The 19108-nt window shown below is 40.4% G+C and overlaps 1 protein-coding gene across 2 annotated transcripts in view; it reads right to left on the bottom strand.

Annotated features, from left to right (window-relative positions):
• Positions 1-11561: 11561 nt before the first annotated feature.
• The window catches only part of LIMCH1 (LIM and calponin homology domains 1), a 185639-nt gene continuing 178092 nt past the window's right edge, over positions 11562-19108 (bottom strand). For both annotated transcript variants that reach the window (XM_074904714.1, XM_074904716.1), the window contains 3 exons: positions 18303-18411; positions 17274-17376; positions 11562-14727 (listed from right to left, as the gene is read on the bottom strand). In XM_074904714.1, the coding sequence (XP_074760815.1) occupies positions 14702-14727; positions 17274-17376; positions 18303-18411 (238 nt within the window). In that variant the 3' untranslated portion in view covers positions 11562-14701. The remainder of the gene's footprint in view (positions 14728-17273; positions 17377-18302; positions 18412-19108) is intronic.

Raw genomic sequence — 19108 nt, 5'->3', positions numbered from 1 at the left:
ACTCACCAGCATACAATTCAAACAAATGAGATGTCACTGATGGAAAACTGGTGAAAAAGAAAATTTGAACAATTATACAAAACAGATAAGCCATTAGCCTCTCCCAGGATCTAATGATCGGCTCTGCAGGATCATTCAGGCTACAGCTGTAATTAAAGCTGTTCCTGAGTCATTCTGTTGTAGCACAAAACATTAACAAAAGGGAACCTTTGGCAGCCTCTGTGCAAGAGAGGACTAGGATGAGACTGATGTCTGTTACAGGCTAGGACTGAAATGTATTTGAAATACAGGGCTATTGTAATTTTATTACTATTTTATTTAATAGGCTACCATTTGGAAGCATAATCACATCTGGATAAAGGCTTGAACATGCTTTTCCAGACTGTGTCACCTGTGGGAAGACCATTATTCAGTTATGCTGAATGTGTTATCGTATTCTATTAATCCCAGGTTTAAATTACTCTATTTAAACAACACTCTTTCAGCCTATTGCTTTTGTTAGTTGATAAACACCATCTCTGTTTTTGACCTCCTCTTGATGAAGACACTCATGGCTGTATTTTCATACTGGTTTTTGTTTTCCACTGGAAATCACAATTCTATGATAAATTATGTGCAAATCCCAATCCACATGGCCAGTTTGTTCAATCCATGTGAGAACCTCTTTTCGAGGTAAAGAAGTCAGCTAGGCCTGTGCTGCCAAAATGAAACCATTAAGACTGTTTATTGCTATCCTGAGCCACTTTAAAATTACGCACACAATTGCTTTTAAATGTTCCCTTTTGGAAAGAAGAAGCAAGGGTGTTCCTAGCTGAAGGCTCATTGCTCTTCAAGCAATACCAACCATCGTACTGGAAGAAGGTGGCCTCCCTTTTTGCCTATCCAAATGTTTTCAAGAAACAACCCAATAGAGCTGATTCCTGGCTTTGCCCAAGCTGGTCAGAATTTTGCTTTCAAATTTTCTACATTCAGCCCAAAATTTCACTCTAAATTGCCTTCCCAGTGGCTTACCTCTGTCAGGCATCTTCTTCATCTACAGTACTAAGTAAATATTACTGCAGTGGCCAGAACTAAGAAAAATATTTACTTCTATGTAATTTTTGCTGTGTTTCACAAAACCAAATATTTAATTTATCAATGGCATCTCTTAACATGCAAAATATTGTATAAATAAACCTAATTTGGGCTAAACATATTCTATAGGCTGGTATACTCCTGAAGGACTGTTATATTTGAAGTGACCAGAGGGAACATCTGTAAAAAACAAATACTAAATGTGCAGAATTAATGGAATGATCCCTGCTCTAAGACTTTTAAGTGTTAACTAATAATTTTTGAATACTTTGGTGAAAATATATGATACCTCTGTGTTTATTCCATTTGAAATAATTAATCTGGTAAATCTTTTTCACAAAGCAAATTATTGTCACTGCCTCACAGCTCCAATTTATTATCCAAAGTAATAACCTTGGCAAAAATGTCTATTATTTCAATTCTTGAATAAGAACTTGGTTCACATGTCTAATGCTCTGTGTAAGAGAATTAGCAGAAACTCATCTTGATGTGGTTTCAAAAGGGGAAACTAAGCAGACAGCCTTGTTAATTTAGCATATAGACTTGGAATAAAGTACAACATCCATCATCTCTTGAAATTCAATTAAAAATTGGTCTTGTGTCCAAGAAAAAGGAGCCAAGTTTCTGCTGGAAGCAGACTCTTGCAAGATCACTAAAACCCTTAATGCTTCTTTCATTGTGGGAGCCAATATGAGAGAAAAACCAGTTTGGGAGTTCAAATTACCCCTCACATTAAACGCTATTAACACGTGTAATCTTCAGTTTGGGCCTGCTGCTGTTGATGCAATGCATTCTGTCACCATGGACACATGGGGAACTCCAGCTGTACTTCTCCCCTGGTCCTTAAAATCTTCCTGTGTGCTGCTGTATGCTGTGGCAATGCTGAACAAGCTTTTGCATGCAGGGTGAAATACCCTTCCTTAACATATGTCCTTATAGTTCTTACTCTCCCACAGTAGGTTTCCATGTGTGATAAAAAGATGCTTGCAAACACACTGAGATTTAATATCTGGGGAAAGGGAAGCCTGAAAATATGTTAACAAGATTTGCAGCGTTAGAACACAATTTTGTTTCAGATTTCAGCTGTTAAACATCTTAATTTGTTTTGCTTTTTACTCCAGTAACATAATGCTAATACACTCTGACAGCTTGTGACTCCATGCCGAGGAGGTTTCACAAAACAATCTCTTTCCTTGAAATCTGATTTACAAAGTGCCTCAGCCCTTTAGCTGGGTGGCAGCAGTCACCATCACAACGCTTGTCACGACTCAAAGTAGGAGCACAACCTGGGCAGTTTTTCCTTGTTTTTTTATTTTCTTCTAGTGGAAGATTCACTGAGATGAAAGAATCCTTTTAACCATTTAATGTCCTCATCCATCAATAAGCTCAGTCCAGAAAATACTGTCATGCAATGTCTGCCACACTCCAAAGGAAATAGTGGAATTTTTAATTTGCAGCATATATTAAACTCTTGGTGCAGAACAGAGGTAGCATCTATGCAATTTATTTTTACAATATTTGTTTTGGTTGAGTTGGTCTAACAGTGAATATAGAAATCTTTTGGACTCCATGTTCCCCTTCCAGCCCAACCTAGCTTTGGGCTTCTCCTCACCAGCAGTAAGGTCAGGCTGCTGTCTGGGTTCTCATCCTACATACAGCTGCCGGTCACCGCTGAGCCAACAGGACCATTTGTTCAGTTATAGGCCAGCCTGAACCATGTGTGTGTCATTTTCCTGGGAAAAAACAGGTTTTTGTCATATGAGGGGTACATGAGGTGGTACTTCATATCATGAAGGTCTGCAGAACGGGCATGAAAAAAAATAGATGACCACAAACATCTGCTCTCAGAGGCAGCCCTCTAGGCTTCTGCCTGCTCTTGGAAGGGGTAGGTCTCTTCTCTGCGTACATGTGTATGGCTTGTCCTGAATGAGCATATCCTGGCAGTTTTCAGCACCCCAGCAGGCATGTTATATAGCATAACCACCTCCAAAGGATAAGCACCATGTGGACCATTCATTTGAGTAATTGTGTAATTAACTGGAGAAGATGATTTGGCATCAAAACTTAGTGAAAAATCTTCTCTTCACCTCTCCTCCCAGTAAATAGATTTTTAGATTTTTTTTACATTTATTTTACTAAGATAAAATGTATCTTCTCCAGGCAGAAGATACAACTGGTGCCGTGTGATCAGCAGTGCAGATGTTTCCAGCTCTCCCTCTCCATAGGCGAGACATGAGAAGTCAAGCTAACATCACCTAGCTAAGAAATCCAGCCTGCAGACAGACGACAGAAATAAACCACACGTGCCTGCCTCTCTGCAGCAGGCACCACTCATGAAAACCTCCAGTTTACAGTTTCTAGATCTCCTTTCTTCCAGAAACAGAACATCTTTTGCCACGTTTTCCTCTCAAAGGGGCATTTAACCAGAAGGATTCAGCTTGCCTCCCTCAGCTCCAAGCATAGGAAATGATCTGCCAGCGCAACAGGTCTGTACACTAAATGACTGTGGTCTGCACAGAGATGCTGGAGCTGGCTTCAGCCCAGCCGGCCGCTCCTGGCAGTCTGGCTGAGGCAGTGCAAAGTGCGCTGCTGCTTCGTGTGCCACATTTCTAGACAGGCTGACTCCATGCTGATGGGCTTCTTGCTCTGGTGACTTCTACTGCAGTACCCAGATAGACAGGTCTTTCTGAACTCTGCAGGCACTATGCTATAGTCACAATACTCTGTTAAATGCATGCTTTTAATTTTTTTTTTTTTTGGGGGGGGGGGGAGTTGTTATCTATAATGAATTTCTAGCATCTTTATTGCTAGATTGTAGCCTAAATTAAATTCACTAGCAAAGATATTCTTTCTCTGGACAAATTAGTTTCTGTGTCCCTTTTATCCTTTTGGAAATAGATATATAATAATATTTTTCTGCCTCACAGTGGTGTTTTTAAATCTTATTCAACTAACAATTGCAATGTTCTTTACTGTTTTCTGGTGATGATGGGTTCTGTAAGCACCAGTCATTAAATACCCCACAGAGTCCAGTCCTGCTTTTCTGTTTCAGCTACTTGAAATATAGTTGAAAAACTGGAAATATTTGAAAATCTGAAAAACAAAGTCAAGGTACCACATAAGGCTAGTGGCTCTGGGTACCTAACTTGAGGCTTGCTAAAGATGTCTGATTATCCGGGGGAGTGCAGTTAAGTATTCTTGAAAATCCAGCTGTTTCCAAGTCCCTGATGTTGGGTGCTCAGGTATTGTGGTATTCAACATGATTCAAACTCTTGTCCAAATTATTTTATATTACTGCAACACAAAGGAAGTAATTGATATTTTTATTCAAGCTGCAGCTCAGTAATGTCAAAAGAGATACATCTTGTCTTAAAACTGTAAATAAATAAAATTATATGGTAGAATTTATTTCCTTTCCATGATGAAAAGTACTATGGCAGCCTGTGGAGAAAAATGTCTTCTTACATTTGCCTTGCTAGCCACAAAGATTTAATAAAGGTTCTCAGTGCAGTATGCACACAGCATTGCCACACTTGGGCTGCTTCAACCATCTTATTATTTACCTATTTCTGCAAGAGCCCCCACGGCAGGCAATGCCTGCCCTGTTTGCACGTACCTTTCCAAAGCCTACCAGGCAGTGACAATGTTTATTTACAGCCCTTCTTTCTAACTGCAAACGGACAGTAAGCAGCTGAGAAATGCTATAGTGATCAATTGAGAAGAATTTCTGTCTGAAAAGCAGAATCCCTGGCATCTGAGGGAAAAAAATGACGCTGTCTGCAGCGGGTGGTGACAGCAACCTACAGCAGAGGGAGGAGCGGGGGCCATGTGCTGGCTGGGCTGCGCAGGGCAGGCTGCAGGGCCCTGGCAGCGCTGGGCGGAGTGGGGTCTGGCCAAATGCAGCTCCTGGCCACTGGACCTGCTGTGAGAGCACAGCTGGATTTTGTTTGTGTGCAGGACAAGGCTGAGAAACTGGCTATGTCCTCAGCTGAGAACAGGAGGGGGGAAAGTGCTGCAACTCCACCATTTTCCCTTCAAGAGCTTGCTCCTGTAGAAGTAATTTTTCCATCATAGGTGTGCAGTTCCTGGAGGTTAGTTATCACAACTCTTTTGCATCCGACAATTGATTCACCTTCTTCGTTTTATCTTGCCCATAGCTGGTGGGAACTAAAGTTGATTACTTTTTGTGTCAAAGCTTACTGAGTACAGCGTAAGCCTTCAGCTCCTGGGTTAACAACGCTTGAGGGTTAGTGTCAACTGGAAGTGTGTGAAAACAGCCACATGCAGCTTCAGGTATAGAGGATGCAAGCATTTATGCCTTTATGTAGCAAAGAGAAATGTATCCATGTGTTTAATTGTATTCATGCTGTAAGCAGATTTTAAGCATTCAAGATGAAGAGAGATACTGAGAAAGCCAAGTATTGAGTGGCAATATTCCATCATAAAATGTTTATCTGCCTCTATACCTTGATCAGTTATTTTGTCTACTTAATACATAGCCCCCTGTGAAAAATGCAGCTTTAAAGTTAATGTAGCACCTATATAAATTTGAACAGTATATAAAGAAATACAATCGCTGTAAATGTCACTGTACATAATCACCCAGGCTTTTTTCCAACATGTAAACTCAGCTACACAGAAGACTTGCAGCTTGTGCAAGTCAAAGGCTTTCTCCTTCCCCTTCAGCTCACACACAGATTTGGAAAATGCAGCTGGTTTTCTGCAAGGTGAATAGAGCAGATTCTGCAGCAAAACCTTCCCCTGTCTTTTCACATCACTGTGGGCAAAAGCACATTAGTCACTACCTTTGAAAGAGATAACGGCTTTTCAATCTGTTGTGTGCCCATGTGTATCCATAACAAATACTCTGAGAGATAACAGCTGTGGAGAATCAGAGCCGGGATGGGCTGATTTGCCTCTACCACTACCTCCCAGCTTTGCTGTCAGCATGTGTGTACACATGAAACACACAGGTTACATCCCAAGGAAAGTGTTTGAAAGTCATTTTCTGAGGCTGCAAATTAATTCTGAAACTCAGCTCTGGTCTGTTGGAACAGACTTGTAATTATGTCACTTAGCAGCATACTTTGTCATAGGTCTCTTTAATGTTGGCCTACCTTTTCAAAACTGAATACAAGATACAAAATACTTTCAGAATTACTGGTAAAATACGTGTCAACTGACTTCTTTACATAGAGTGCTGTCCATTTATCCTTATAAGCTCAGCCCAAGACCTGTGAATGATTTGAACAATAAGGCAGAATGCATTTCACAGCTCTAGCTAATATTGCTCTCTTCACACTTATATAAAGCCTAACTGGGACATGGCTGGGTGTTGTGCTTTAATCCCAGCTGGCAACTAAGCCCCACACAGCCTCTCCTCACTTTCCCCCAGTGGGATGGGAGAAACAATCAGAAAAGTGAGAAAAATCGTGTGCTGAGATAAAGACAGTTTAATAGATAAAGCAAAGGCTGTGCACACAAGCAAAGCAAAACAAGGAATTCAATCAGTCCCCATCAGCAGGCAGGTGCTCAGCCATCCCCAGGAAAGCAGGGCTCCATCATGCATAACAAGTACTTAAGAAGACAGATGGCATCACTCTGAATGTCTTCCTCCTTCCTCCTTCTTCCCCCAGCTTTATATGCTGAACATGACATCATATGTTATGGAATATCCTTTTGGTCAGTTGGGGTCAGCTGTCCTGGCTGTGTCCCCTCCCAACTTCTTGTGCACCCCCAGCCTACTCGCTGGTGGGGTGGGGTGAGAAGCAGAAGACTTTGACGTTATGTAAGCACTGCTCAGCAATACCAAAAACATCTCTCTATTATCAACGCTGTTTCCAGCACAAATCCAAAACACAGACTCATACTAGTTACTGTGAAGAAAATTAACTGTATCCCAGTCAAAACCAGCACACTAGGCAAAGAGGGTTTGTAGGAATCATGTGCAGCTTTGGTGCTAGGCTCTCCCCCACCAGGCTCTGTAAGTGGTGCCTCCCTCTCTCCAGGGGACGAGCACACCATAGAGCACTAGCCTCTGCTCAAGAATGGTTCCAGTATAAACCCATGGAACCAGGAAGGGCATCAAAAAAGCTACTTCTAATATGAACCAAGCCAAAGGTTTTCTAAAAATCCTCCAAAACATCTGTTCATGAAACAGCTTAGAGAGCTCAGTTTTACCTTCATGTTGGTGATGATCTGAGTGTTATCATCATGTGTCAGTCAGCAAAAGCTTTAAACTAGGACTTGAATAATATCACAAAGTCCAACACAGAAAGCCCATGCTGAAATCTAGTCTACTTCAATACATTAATATTAGTTAATAGACCATACAGATGCCAAATCACTCACCAGAATTCATTTTTTCCTAAAGAAAAGTTTGTAATTAGACTAAAAAACCCCCTTACATTTAATATCCTTTGGAAAAATAACAACTTTGTTCTCACATGGCAACGTTTAGACATAGTCCTGTGAAAGTGTATTTGGAAGTGATAGGGACATGTAGAGAAACAAGAGGATAAGTGCAACATCTCCCCTTGGACTTGTGCACTTTCATAGTGTTTTATGAACCTCTCCAAAGGCAACCTAAGAGCACTTGGCCACAGAGAAGAGGGGATATCCATCACAAGCACTTGAATCCAGGTCCCTGGCACAGTAGTTCTGGCATTACCATTGACACAGAAATTGCTTCAGAAGCAGTTCGTCTGGTCCATCCGGCACATTTTCTGAGCTGGAAAAAACCTGACAACTCTGTTTCTGAGACCTTCCTGATATGTTTGTAACCTTTTCATCCCCATTAGCATCTGAGAAGGGTCATTCCAAGTATATATTCCATAAAGGTTTATATTCGTATCAATATAGGTCTTTTAAGTGATTGAGAATGCTTTGAGACACAGCAATTGTAAGTGTCATGCCATGCTGGGGCATGACATTCCATCTTCAGGTGCTGGGTCAGGTATGTGATTTTATTCTGTTGTGAAAGTCTTCTCCCAAGACATATTTTAGTACTCTCTCAGCCAGGACTGAATACAAGAAATTTTCTCATTTGTAGAAAATGTTGACCTTCATAGTTTACTCTGTCAAACATATATAGGTATAGCATAACTAGCTAATATCCATTGCTTGGGTGATTTTGTTTCTGGTAATACAGACTTAATGATCATTCTGTTACCCAGTAATGCATATTTGTGAATGCCCTGAAAACAGTTTGGTTATTTTTATGATTTTTGTTGCAAGCTCTTTAAACTGCTGAAAGATTAATGGAACCAGTCCTTGCAGGAGGTATACAAACATCAGAAGTAGGTAACTATATTGAGAGTCATGCAAAATTATCCAGAAGAGTCTCAAAGTCTGAGTATACTGTGGTGAGCAACAGGTTTTCCCACAGTTCATCACATGCTTGAGGTGCAATATTGCCAGAGATCCTCTTTGCCCTTCCACAAGAAATGTGTCAGATGCCAGGTGTATTGCGTGGAAAGTATGTTTTAGTGAGCTCCTGAAAACCAGAGACTAGGCAAGAGATTACTTTGAAGGGCTATGTCATGTGCTACAGAATAAGCATCATTTGCTATCTGATATTGGTGCTTTTCTTTTTGGAAGAAAAGGTTTGACCTAATCCTCTAAGACATTTTCTGTCCCACAGGTCCTAACGCTCCACTCTGACGCTCAACACAGGAAGCTGCCAGGTAGTTTCTAGAGATGTGGATGTCATGTGCTTGTCATTGGGGTAGTTTGTTGCCTATAATAAGAGATGATAGAAAAAAAGGAATTTTAAAAATCTTGTTTTCTTCTTCCTGTTTGATAAATTCTGTTATTTCAATGAAATATTTGCATTTCTGTTAATTTTTATTTAGTTTCTGGACTGATGTGACTGGTTGTCTTCAGCATGTTTTAAGCAGCAAGTTACCTGCTTAGAAAAAATGTATCTGTGAACTGTGGTCCACAATCTGTGGCATTAGCTAAGAGAATTTGCAGTGCATCATGTGCAGTGAAGCAGATGGACTCTATGGATGAATTAACAGTGACTCATAAGATTGTCTTAAATAATGGATTTTTTTTTTTCCTAAATGGCTTAAAACCCCATATGCTTTGGAGAGGAGAGCTCCAATAGCTGCCCTTGCAGAGCATGGGGTATTCAGTAAGGTCTACAGAGCAGCAGCAACAGTCTTGCAGAGGGGTAAGCGTCCCTCTTTCAAGTTTAACTCATGCTACATTTTATAACAAGGATGAACAAGGAAACAGAATGCCCCCCCCAAATACCAACCCTACACTGTACTGGGAGAAGAGTCACAGCCCACCCTGTACTTTCTATCTCTGTTTTGGGCTCTTACTGTTTGCAAAATTTGAGCAGCTTCCAGTTTAGTCATTTCCCCTTATCAGGAAATTCAGATAAAATTACATTCCTACCGGAGGCTTTTAGAGGTATATAGGAGTCTTGTTTGCCTTTACAGGAGATATATTTTTCTGGCATCTTTTTTTTTCTTTTTTTTTTTTTTTTTTTTTTGTTTTCCAGCCAAATGGTGGTCATCTGCTCACTTCCAGTGTCTACAACCTCTTCTGCTTTTCATTGTAAATGTGTCTCTGACAATGAGCATTTTGTCATCTTGTTCCCCAGTTACCCAACGTTTTCTCAGGAAAGCAGAGAGAAAGGGGGGAGGGGGGGGAAAGGGGGGTGAGCTTCCTTTCTGCAAAGTTTATTGAGTAAGTCCTTAACCAGCTTCCCAGTATCAGGAAGGGGATCCATCTGAGACAAATCTTTGCTAAATTGGGCAGCAAGAACTGTACCTAAAGCTAATTTTCTAAACAAAGTGGTAGCTGCCTGCTTTTAACTATCCCCTAGAAGAGTTGTCTGGATAAGGATCAATACTCATGAGATGAGCAAGCTACTGCTTATTACCTGTGCCTAGAGCCTAAAACAGCTACCAGGGCCTGGCTGTGTTCACTGATGATCTCTGCATCAAAACACTCGCTAAAGAGAGGAAACAAAGAGCAAAACAAAGGGGGTCAGCTGGACCCCAGAGCAAGGGCACGGAGGAGAAAACAGAGCCCTGGTTCCACCTGGCTGCGATGGGGATAAGGGGAAGGATGGAGGCATCACACCCAGGCCAGATGCCAAGGAGGCACAGAGCTCTCCTGGGGGCCCTGGCACATATCCCCCTTTGCATGGGGTATTCTTCTGCCCTGATGTTTGAGCCCCATCTGTAGCAGCCCACTCCTCTCCCACACCACCTCCTATTTCTTCTATATGCCCCCAGCTTCATCCCACTGCTCAGCAAGCCATGGTCCTCTCTCGGGGCATGCCAAAGCCCCGTTAGCAGGGTGGTCTCCCTTGGGGCCCTCCTGCCAGCCTTTGCTACCTGCAGACAAAGGTGCTGCAGGTGACACAACTCCCCCGTTATAAGGTGTGTTTCATTACTTTCACATTAAATCAGTGCCAGTGGAGCACACCTGTATCAGTGCCCTTTTAGGATCATGAATGACTCTAGGCACATCAGAGCTGTAAGGTCACATTCACCAGAAAGTAATAATAATTAAAATCATACCAGGATTTCCAAGACTTTACTTGGCTCATAAGGGTCACAATCACCAAAACCGTGCTTGTCTGGGTGCCCAGCAACCTTGGTACAGAGCTGCTAAAGCAGAAACAGCTGCCTGATTGCCTCCAAATCCAGCCTCAGAGCAACCTCCAGTGGCAGCGAGCTGTTCCCACAGACGCGGCACTGATGCTTGCCTCCGGGACCCCAGCGTCCCTCTCCCACCACAGAGCAATGCTGGCCCTCTGTCCACAGATGTACACGCAGAAATAATGTAAGACCACTACCATTTCCATTAAGGCACCAGGATAAAAATCTGCTTTCAAAAAATTAAATCATCAGTACTTCCCCATGACTCATCTAACAGCTAAGATGCGCTTCTGGCACAAAACCAAACCTGTCATCCACTGAAGACACAATTAAAAGGAGGAAAAAGGGGCAGTTATTAGTTTAAAATTTTGTGTGAACTTTCTGCTGGTTAGTGGTGAAGCCACACACTTGTTGAGATTCAGGAATTAGTGACCTCAGCACATGCATAACTAAGCACAAACTCAGGATCTTTGCATCAAGTGCTTTATTGAGTTAAAGTCTGAACCACAGTCCACCGACATCATTGAAAGAACTTCAGAGGACTTTAATCCCATAAGGAACCCGTGAGGGTTCGACTCACAGAAAGCCATCTTTGCCCATCTTTTACCACAATAAGCACACATGCTCTTGTAAATACTCAGTTACAGCTTACAGTAGCAATCCACAGGGCATTGTCCTATCTCAAGTGTGTCTTTTTTATTGTCTCATCTCATATACTAAGTTTTGTGGAATATATCTTGGTTCAGCCTACCCCAATCAAGCAGAAGCTTCTACCAATGGGATGTACACACTCTGCGATCCCGTTTCACTGACACATTGCGTGCAGCAGGAGAAGCTAGATATAATAAGTAAAATCAACACCACCAAAGGTAATCAACATTTTATTTATAAACATACATTTACTATAAAAGCTGTTGCATTTTAGACAAGTTTTCCTAATTTCCAGAGGCATTTTAGAATAAATAAGATAAAGGAAAGGTTAGCGTAATTGGTATTCAACATTAGCCCCAGCTAGGACAGCAATCCTTGTCCTTGAATGGACATGCAGATAAGGATGGTCCCCTTTTGGTTCACCAACCTTTCGGACATTCACCGAGAACTACAGATGTACTGCATCAGTAACACTACATAGCAAGAGTAAGGGAAAAATACATCATGGAAAATGGGGGTTGTGAAATACAGATGGGTCATGATGCCTGTTCAGGTTCTCTGAAGTAGTAAGAGGCTAAATAAATTCTGAAACGTCTAAACCCCATTACATACATTGTACTTACTTAGAAATAATAAATCATTTTTTGCAACAAATACATTTACATTGTAGTTCAAATGTAGTAAAGCATTATTTTTTTTCTGTGCTCAAAGTTCCTGATAAGAAATATATCATATTTATATGTTTAAACTGGAAAAAAAAAAAAAAAAAAAAGGAAGAAAAGATCTTAGCCTGAACGAATTTGCCATGTAAGACTCCAAAGGAAATATAAATCCAAACATAAGTAGTTGGCAAGTGCAACTGAGAAAACTGTTGAAAATTATTCTGTGCTGGTGAATAGATGTTCATTAGGGGCAAAAATCATTGTCTGAGAATGCTGCTTCATTTTGTTTTACATACAGTCAACTTCGCTAAAACATGCATATATTAAACTAATTGATAGACACTGGGATCAATTTCTAAGCAACTTCAGAGACCCAGTGGTGTGTCTGCAGCGTGATGCATACCCCCACCCCACCCCTTGCCCATGCATTTTACTCCCAACCATGCTCCTAAGCCCTTTGGGCACTTACTCCTACGTGAATGAGAAGCGGATCTAACCTCTGACAACCAACCCTTTTATACACTTGGGGACCGATTTGCAGATCTAAACTCTAAACTCTACTACATGGGTGAAGCAGTGGTTGTGACTCATACCAAATAGATGCACAAGCATGCATGGTCTTGTTTAAAAATTACGTCCACACATCATATATTCACATATCCTTAATGCAGCGCATGGAATTATACAGATGTACAAAGTCAGTTATAAAATCTGCTTCTTGAATTTCCATGTCGCACATTATTTGGGGGAAAATGCTATGATGACCACATGCAAAGAGTAAGCATCTTGGTTATCAAAACCCTTTAACAGTAAACCATGCAGATGATTGATCAAAATATTGGACATAATTTTTATTTCCAAAACATTAGTCTGATTTTTAATTAATTTTTGTTTTTTTTTTTTTTAAAAAACATTCCCCGGGTGAACTCCATGAAGGACTTCAGCTTTTTGGATTTATTGCATCCATAAGTCATCTCTGACTGTGTGCAACAGCTTTGCATTTTCTAAGGCACAATATTAAGGAAGTAACATGTAACTTTCCAGCAGACAGTCACAATGTCCTCCAATGACAACATCGTACATGGGTTTTCAATGACATGAAGTTTTGCATGGATATGCAAACTCACATGCAAACAACTGTCCAGCATTTAAATAAATAGTCACTAGCTAGAGAACAACTCAAAATTATTCCTTCCCTATAACCACTTCATTTCAATTTATCAACACACCAAAAGACAACAGATGTGCACAAAGATAAAAAAAAACCCTCTATTAATTTTGTTTTATCATGGTTTTAAGGCAGAATAAGTACATTTTTTTCCTCCATTCCTCCATTTTAAGTTGCACCGTGAACTGCTAAAATGGGATATTTTCAATAACTGTTTACCAAAAAGTGCTAGAATATTTTTACAATTGCAACACATCCATTAACGATGTCTGTGTATTGTGGATAAAGTGACACAGCTCTGACTGCTGTTTTAACGAGCTGCTGTATCACTTTAGTAAGGATCACATGCTTAATCAAAAAGCACAAAGGAAAACTGGCCCAAACACAGGCAAGTTAAAGTTTTTTTGCCCACTGCTGCCAGCCTCCTCCCTGCTCACCTTCCGCACTCCTGGGTTTTGCTGACTTTACTGGGGTATGGAGGAACACAGGCTCAAGGCTGTTTAATTCCCTGCTCTGGAGGGCACCCAAACCACACGTGTTTCTCTGCATGAGATTTCAACCAACCATAGTATTTGCAAGTGAAAGAGCAGATCTCAAAACAACTCAGACCATCAATGGGCAAGTTACACACCAAAGAGAAAAGCTTCACCATAGCATCAAACTGCAGCCTGGAGACTCACAATTCAGCTGTGTCTGCCCACTCAGCCACCTCTCCCCCACATTACCTTTCATCAAGTTTAGCAACAACATGGGCTGTTGAACTTAGTAAGAAGGATTGATCCTAATGGGAATCTTGCCCTTGTTAATGGTATAGAGTCTTTAGGTTTAATGAAGAAATTTTTATTTGAGAGAATATTAAGCTATAGTCATGAACATTACTTGAGGTCCACAAACAAAAAAATCCTATCACTAAAGGTGCAATAACTTATTTGTGTAACTCCTACCCTCCACTGAAGGTAATATAAACACGAAATGCTTCAGAATTACAGGATATATTATCAAACTAGTCTCTGTATAAAAAAGTTACAGCTTCAGTTACAACAGAGAAGTTGTGTTGTGATGTTTTAGTTTTTCAAATGCACTGATTAGACACTAACTTAAAATTACTTCTCAGCTCAAGTTGGCATATTCTATAAAGGTTCTGTAAACTTAAACTTTTTAATTCCTAGAAATATTAAAACAAAACAGTTTTATTGCATGTTTATTTTCTTATTACTTTCAAAAGAACAAGGTAACAGACTGGAAATCATAAGCATACCTGAAAGGTGGGATTTTTGTTTTTATAGTACTTGGGCTTTGCCTTCCCAAACATGGTCATACATATTTCACAAATTTCTTACGAAAGGGAAAAACCAACATACTGCATTTTAAAGGAGCAGGTGTAGTGATTTTATGAGTTTGTCAAAATGAGATGAGAGCCATAATGTCCATGGATTCAAGCTCTTACAAGTGATTGTCTGGAGGCAGCCGATACATATGAGAAGAGAGTTCCTTCTTGAAAGTTATTAGGACTGAAAATCATGTCACAATGTAGTTGGCTGTCCAGCAGCTGGGTAAAACAAAACCAAACCAAGTCATTAGTTGACAAATGTTAACAGACATACATAGGCTTTTCCTCAGATGATCTCCACAATTCAGAAAAAATTCATCTGGAAATACATATCATTTGTGCCCTGCTTCTCCCACCTCCTGCAAAGTTGGGGCACTAACTGCAAAGAAGGATTCTGTATAACTCCAGTGGAAATATATTTTCCATGCCACATGGATAAATGAATTCTATATGCGCTTTTATTTCATTTTACTTCCAAAGTACTTGTGGGTATATTTACTTTCAGGCTCTGCAATGGGAAAATAGTAAAGCAAAGGACTGATGAGTCATCTTTAGCTGTGCCTGGTTTGTGTTACGCAGTAATACAGAGCCCTTGTGTTATTTGGCCACACAGGGAACCTCATGAATTTACTTCTTTTCTTTGACTTTGATATTCACAAACCTGTAACTATTTCCTGTTTTTTCACACGGAATATAGAGTTCCCTCCCTGGTGAGGTTTTGTTGTAGAGAAATAACCTACCAATAACCCCCCAGCCACTTTTATTTATAAAGAAGAAATATTTTGGACCCTGGACCACTACATAATCTTTAATGCTTTTCTCTCTTAAGGTTTTTGATAATTTGTTTTGAAACAGAATCATCCACAGTTTCAAATAAGCTTCTGGCAGCCAAAATAATTCATCGAGATGTCTATAAGCACCTCAAAACAATACTCATTAATTCTGGGAGTCACTTGTGTGTGCTGCTGCACAGGTTTTCAGATGTAGCTGTGGGAGCAGGAAGGCACGAGCTGTGCAATCAAGCAACTGATCTTATATTTAGTATCAGACTTCCCAGAACTGAAAGGCAAAACACTGACACCAGTTTGTTCTTCATTTCAGATGCAGAGTCTTTCAAATTCTAATTAAAAATGAGCAACTAACCATATTTGCATTTCTATCAAAATCACTGAAACTGTCACCAAGATCCAGTGTAACTTAAATTCAGCTAACTCATATTTTGAGATTTTGCATGAGAAGTGAATACAGCAGAAAGAGGCAATTTGTAGAAAAAAAAAAAAAAAAAAATTCTTGCCTTTATTATTCTTCAGGAACCATACATGCACTTCCTCAAAACCTATTCCCTGTCATGGACCTGGTCACGATTGTGTTAGGTATGTACGAATGAAAAACCTTACGGCATGAAACACCGCACACAGCTATGTACTGCATTTTTTAGCATAGCTGCTGTAGAAATGATGATGGAGGGGGTGATTTCTACAGCATATAAGATGATAAATAATTTATTATTTGAGCCTTCCTCTATCCTTATGGGACCTAATTTTTAATTTAAGCAAAAAGGATTAAGAAGAAAAGTAAAATATAACTTTTATCACCTTCCTCTCTTTTTTTGTGTGTGTAAAGATGGATGTGCAAACGTGCATTTTAAGGGTCAGGACCTCATCCACATGAGAAAGGTTTATAGTATCAAGCCTGAGGGGAAAAGCTATTTCTAAATGTGTCAGGTTAAAGAAATAATAATAAAAAGTTGCAACCATTTCTTAGCAGAATTTTAAAACCCCACCAAACAAATGGTTATACAATAGCACCCTCTAGCTCTGCTGACAGGGAAATATGTCTGTCCTGAAACAGCAAAAGAAACTATTCTCCTGGCAAAGGTAGGTAGGTACTCTTCCTACTCCTGGATTTCTACAGCTGCTGCTTTTGAGAGACAAAAAGGGAAATATTTTGCGAAAAGAGCTCTATATATCCACTTATCAGTTAGGACTGTAGGAAGTGAATATACTGAACAGTAACATGCAACAGAAAGGCAACAATTACTCCTGTGGTTTTTTCCTGCATCTTGCTGTTTTCCACAAAGTAGAGGCCAGCATGAGCACTGCCCATATCCTATCATTGGTGGCATCGGGGTGAAGCTGAAATGCTCTAGCAATTTGGTATCGGTCACAGAAATCCACAACTAGGAAGGACATTTAAGTGGCCTACTCTAAGGCAGAAAATTGTATCCTTTCTTTCTGACATGCAATTGTCTGGCTCATTCTTCAAAACTTGCAGCAAGCAACACTTTAGCACATGTCTGGGGAAACCACCACAAGGATTCATTATGAGTTACAGAATGCTCCTAATATTTTGCACAACTGTTTTATCCACAAAGGGAGGCCTGGAGACATAAAAAACTGGGAACTTCTCCAAACCAGGCCCCGGGTCCTAGACCTAGTAGAAGTATCTCCACTGTCTCACGTAATGTGACAGATCTCAGCCTCCAGGACATGCAATATGTGTGCACAATGTAGGAGTTTATATTTATGCACAGAAACATCCTTTAAGCCTAATACTGCTGAACAGAGATCCTCTGGGCAAGATTTAATGGGCTTGAAAATCTTTCTTTGATCGAGAGAATGATTAAAATGGCATGGGAAGGTTCCCCTTCCCACGGCAAAGCTATGCCTGAGTGGCAAAGCCAGGAGGGGACAAACACATCAGTTAAAATAATGCGAACAGTATTGTTAGAGTTCATTGTTCTTCGGACAGGATTTGGTACTTACTTCTGGATCGGATATAACAATCGTTGCAGTTAAGAAGACCATTTCTAATCCTGACATCTGTCCCACCTGCTGCATCTCCCAGTTGTCCCTTGCAAATGCCACACTGTCAGTTGAAGAACAAAGAAAGTAAGAGAGACCATGCCCTACTATCTGTCACAACTCTTCCCCAATTTTGACTTTTTGTTTCAATAGCTCTTGGAACAGTAAGAAAAAATACTCTGCCAAAACCTAGTCCATACTCCTGGGGGGCACTGCAAATACGTGAAACGTTTTTTTACAGCCAACAGTATTTAGGACTTGATTTCAGCAGTCTCCACTTACACAGAAATGAAATCTACTGATTTTAAGGGACATCTGATTTTAACGTTGCATTCTGGAGCCAGCCCATTTGTGATGGACAAAGCTTAGAGAAGCCAGAGGTTTAGTTGGGGTAAATGTCTGAAAACAAAAAAGGCTTTGCGAAATGTCTAATATCAATTGGGCCAGAGATAATGGAAATGGACACTTTCTGGGTTCTCTGGAAAACACTTATCTTGAGCCATTTCCAGACTGAAACACTCAAGAATAGTCAAGAAGTACTTCTGTTGAGAGCTCTGGTGAAAGCCAGAATGCATCATTCTTTCCACAGTCAAAACTTTCCAACCATGAGTGAGATCAAAGATGGCTTTGGGACTGACCAGTTTTTTGTTTTTTTTTTTTTTAAATTTAAAATATTTACAAGATAACTGATGTTATATTTAAAAATCAGTGAGTACAACAGGGAAATTATATGATGCTTTCCTCTGCAAGTGAAGAAGATAAGTTTGCTTGCTAAATCACAGGTTTTAGTCTAAATAACATGTCCGACAGGAAAATAAGACAGTAGCTGCGTTACTTCCACTTATCTACGCACACACACATAAATATACATAACAAACATGCAAATCCATTGGCCCTCTTATTTTCAATGTCACATCTACAGCCCTTAATATACTCTCTCCTCACACTGTGCATGACTTGAGATTTTTCTTAATAAAACACAAGACATACCCTGAAGCACTGAATGTGGAAATAAAGACCGAGCGTTTCAATAATCATGGCAGCTCCTTTTCCAAGAGGAAGGCCACAGGTAGAGCAAAGCTTCTTTCCGCTGACAGACCTAGGAGACAAACATGACTTTAAGAAAACAGAACAGCCACTGATGCTAAAACATAGCCAAATGTTTACACAGGTTTATGGAGAGGGACAGGATGGGATGAAGGAGCATTGGTGGGTTTCAGACAAATACACATTGACAGTTCAGCCATGTTGCTGAATCAGCCTGCATGTCTGCCTTGCAGACAAGCAAGCAGAGGGCTTAAAATGCTTGAATGCAAAGCAGTTCAGACCCATTTTCCTGCCAGTCTGCTGTGCTAGATCAAGGGAGATGCAAGCCTCTTAATAGAGGCTTATATGGCAGGGAACCGTGGCTGTGGATTACCCAGACCTAGTCAATGCCACAGCAATCAAAGATGGTATTCACACAAATTACCTGAGTCAGACTCAGACTGGAAATTTTTCAATTTGTTTGCTAGTCAGAAGGCAAAGATGCTGTTCTTACACCCAAACAAGCTGGTGAAGTCAATAGTAGCAGTGTAACTGCAGTAGCACAGACCAGGCATCAGGCACTTGCTAACTAATTATAGTTTATGTTGCTGCAGCTACATGCCTGTTAGTATTACGAGTTAGCGTAAAGCTGAAATCAGATCTCCATCTGCTGTGCAAAAATACTTCAACTCTCTCCTTAAGCTTCAGTCCTGTCTAGACCTTTGTAGATCAGCTGTTTGCTGACTGCTGGATGAGAGATCAAGGCCCCA

This window comes from Athene noctua, chromosome 4 (genome assembly GCF_965140245.1).
Source record: "Athene noctua chromosome 4, bAthNoc1.hap1.1, whole genome shotgun sequence".
NCBI lineage: Eukaryota > Metazoa > Chordata > Aves > Strigiformes > Strigidae > Athene > Athene noctua.
This window is presented reverse-complemented; position numbering and strand designations above follow the sequence as displayed.